The 2,500-nt window shown below is 35.4% G+C and overlaps 1 protein-coding gene across 1 annotated transcript in view; it reads left to right on the top strand.

Moving 5' to 3' along the window:
• The window catches only part of LOC122254319 (lysM and putative peptidoglycan-binding domain-containing protein 1), a 23,613-nt gene extending 21,697 nt beyond the window's left edge, over positions 1-1,916 (top strand). The window contains exon 4 of the mRNA XM_043017963.2: positions 1,368-1,916. Within this exon, the coding sequence (XP_042873897.1) occupies positions 1,368-1,572 (205 nt within the window). The 3' untranslated portion in view covers positions 1,573-1,916. The remainder of the gene's footprint in view (positions 1-1,367) is intronic.
• Positions 1,917-2,500: the final 584 nt, after the last annotated feature.

The raw sequence follows: 2,500 nt of genomic DNA, 5'->3' as shown, positions 1-2,500 counted from the left end.
GTGATCAAAATCCCCGAACGTCATGATGCCCATCATCAGGCCAGAGCTCCAGTGTCATGTACGACGAAAAAACATGTTACCCATCGTTAATGGGTTAATGAATGAATTAGGTGGTATTCTGAACAGGTTGATTTTGAACAGTAGTTTTAGATAGTATTAGTAGTATTAGGGATATAAGTAATAGTGTTAGTTGTAGTAGTAGTGGTAGTAATAATAGTTTTAGCAGTAGTAGTAGTTGTAGTAGTAGTTAGTTGTAATAGTAGTTAGTTGTAATAGTAGTAGTAGTATTGTGGGTACATTATGTAGCGATTCTTGGTAGGGAATCTCATGTGACAACACAACTTAAGAATCTTCATTGTCATCATCATCTTTAATTAACATTAATGGATAGATAGATATAAACAGATGATAGGCACATTAAATCAAGTTCAAGGGGAAAAGTTATGTAATCTTTTAAGAGGGAAATGTTGAAGGTGCAAGATTGGCAAGTAACTGTGTTTAGTTTGCTGCTTCATGCCGAAGGATATGTTGCCAGGAACTTTTATCTTGCTCTTTACTCATTGTTATTATTATTTTTATCATTATTATTATTATTATTATTATTATTATTATTATTATTATTTATTACCACTACTACTACTATTTATTGTTTGAATGAATGAATGATTGAATTATTATTTCAGGGTAGGTACTTTGCATCAGGGGGTAATTATGGATACCAAATTTGATGATAATGAATTCATGTGATAGAGGTCATAGCCATCTCAAAAGTCGAGTGAGTAAATGAAAATAGAAATGAAAAAGTGATCCAAGTAAGTAAGGACAGGTGTCTCACTGCAATGTTGAATGATTCAATAGCATGATGATGATTTTTTTATTAATTTACCATCATTATTATTATTATTATTTATTTATTATTATTTTTTTTAATTCTTATTCTTTTGAAGATGTCTACACTAACGATAAGTGAGTATCGTCCCAATGTGGGAGGAGCTAACATTTGACTTGTCCTTCTTTCTGTGTGATGATACAGAAATGAATTGAAATACAAAAGGCTTAATCAGTTTACTCATAAATGAGTTTACTCAGTGAGAACACAAACAACCCAGCTCACTGCTTTTTCAATTGCAGCCGAAGACCTGTATAACTTTTTGTTTGTAATAATTTGTATTCTGATATTTTTTTGTTTTTATTTTTCTTTGTGCTTTATGTTTGTGCATTTGATATAGATACTTTACAGATGGATGGCTGGAAAAAAAGACGAGGAACCTCTGCTTGTGGTGATAACACTGTGGAGGGCAGAAAATACCCTGAAATAACACCAATCTCAAATCTCTCCTCTTGCTCACTGCCCTTCCTCATTCCAGCCCGATGGTAGACAGAATGGAAGTCGACGAATCCCAGTGCCACAACGGCAGGCGCTCGTACCACTCCAAGGTGCGCGAGAACAGTTACCAGAATGGTTGGCACGACGCTACCGCAGCTCCCCACCCAGTCGTCAATCCCGGCCGCACCATCACCATGTCCCTCAAGAGACTGCTGCGTGAGCACGAGGAGCTATACGAGTTATAGCATACGTGTGGCCTCCCGCGCACTTTCACTAAGGCTTTAGGGCCCGGGGTGGGAGTTGGGGTGGGGTTGGGGGTGGAGGAGGATCTCCGGGGATGCAGCTAGGTGTAAGGATAGTAATGAGGGGGGGTGGGGGGTTCGAGGGGGTTAGGGGTGGTGGGGAGGGTGACGTCGTTCCACCACCAGCCATTTATTGTGAGAATGTCCGATCTTGTTCCATCTCTTTCTTCCTATTAATTTTTCTTTCTCTCTGTCTCTCTTCTTGTCGTCTCTTTTTCTCCTTTTTATAATGTTATTTTAGGGTATCCCTTCCTTTCCTTTCATTTCTCATCTTCTTTCTCTTTGAGAAAAAGAAAAAAAAAGATATAGAATATATGTAGCAGTATTAACTCATTTACAAGTGCACAGAAAGTCCACATACATGTATAGCAAGATCAAAAGTAATATCAGTAGATTAGAAGAAACTATATTATTGATTATTGTTATTATTATTATTATCATCATTATTGTTAAATTTTTAGAATTCTTTTTTTTTTTTTTGACACGAATGAACACATGAACAACATTGAAAATTTTGATGAAGAATAAAAAAGGACTTATATTGACTCACCTTATGAGAATAAAGGGGAAGGGTGAGTATGGGTGTTCTTATATTTATTTTGTATGAATCTTTTCCTTCTGCAACGTGTCTTCATTTCCTTTAATCATTTTCTGTGATTTTATATTTATTTAGGTTTAGAATTTGACTCCAGAATATTACCATTATCGTTATTATTATCATACTCATTATTAATTCTTATAGTGAAAGATTATGGCTCAAACAATTAATGGCACATATCTGTATTTGCGTTCCACTTCAAAAAGAAAAGTTTTCTATACCTTTCTTCCTTTTTGGTGAAATTGTACTTAGTCATAAAACCGTCATTATTAT

The sequence above is a fragment of the Penaeus japonicus genome, unplaced genomic scaffold (assembly GCF_977035675.1).
Source record: "Penaeus japonicus unplaced genomic scaffold, GWHDUDI00000001_assembly GWHDUDI00000041, whole genome shotgun sequence".
Classification (NCBI taxonomy): Eukaryota; Metazoa; Arthropoda; class Malacostraca; order Decapoda; family Penaeidae; genus Penaeus; species Penaeus japonicus.
The sequence above is the reverse complement of the archived record's forward strand: the minus strand, read 5'-3'. Positions and strand labels throughout refer to the sequence as shown.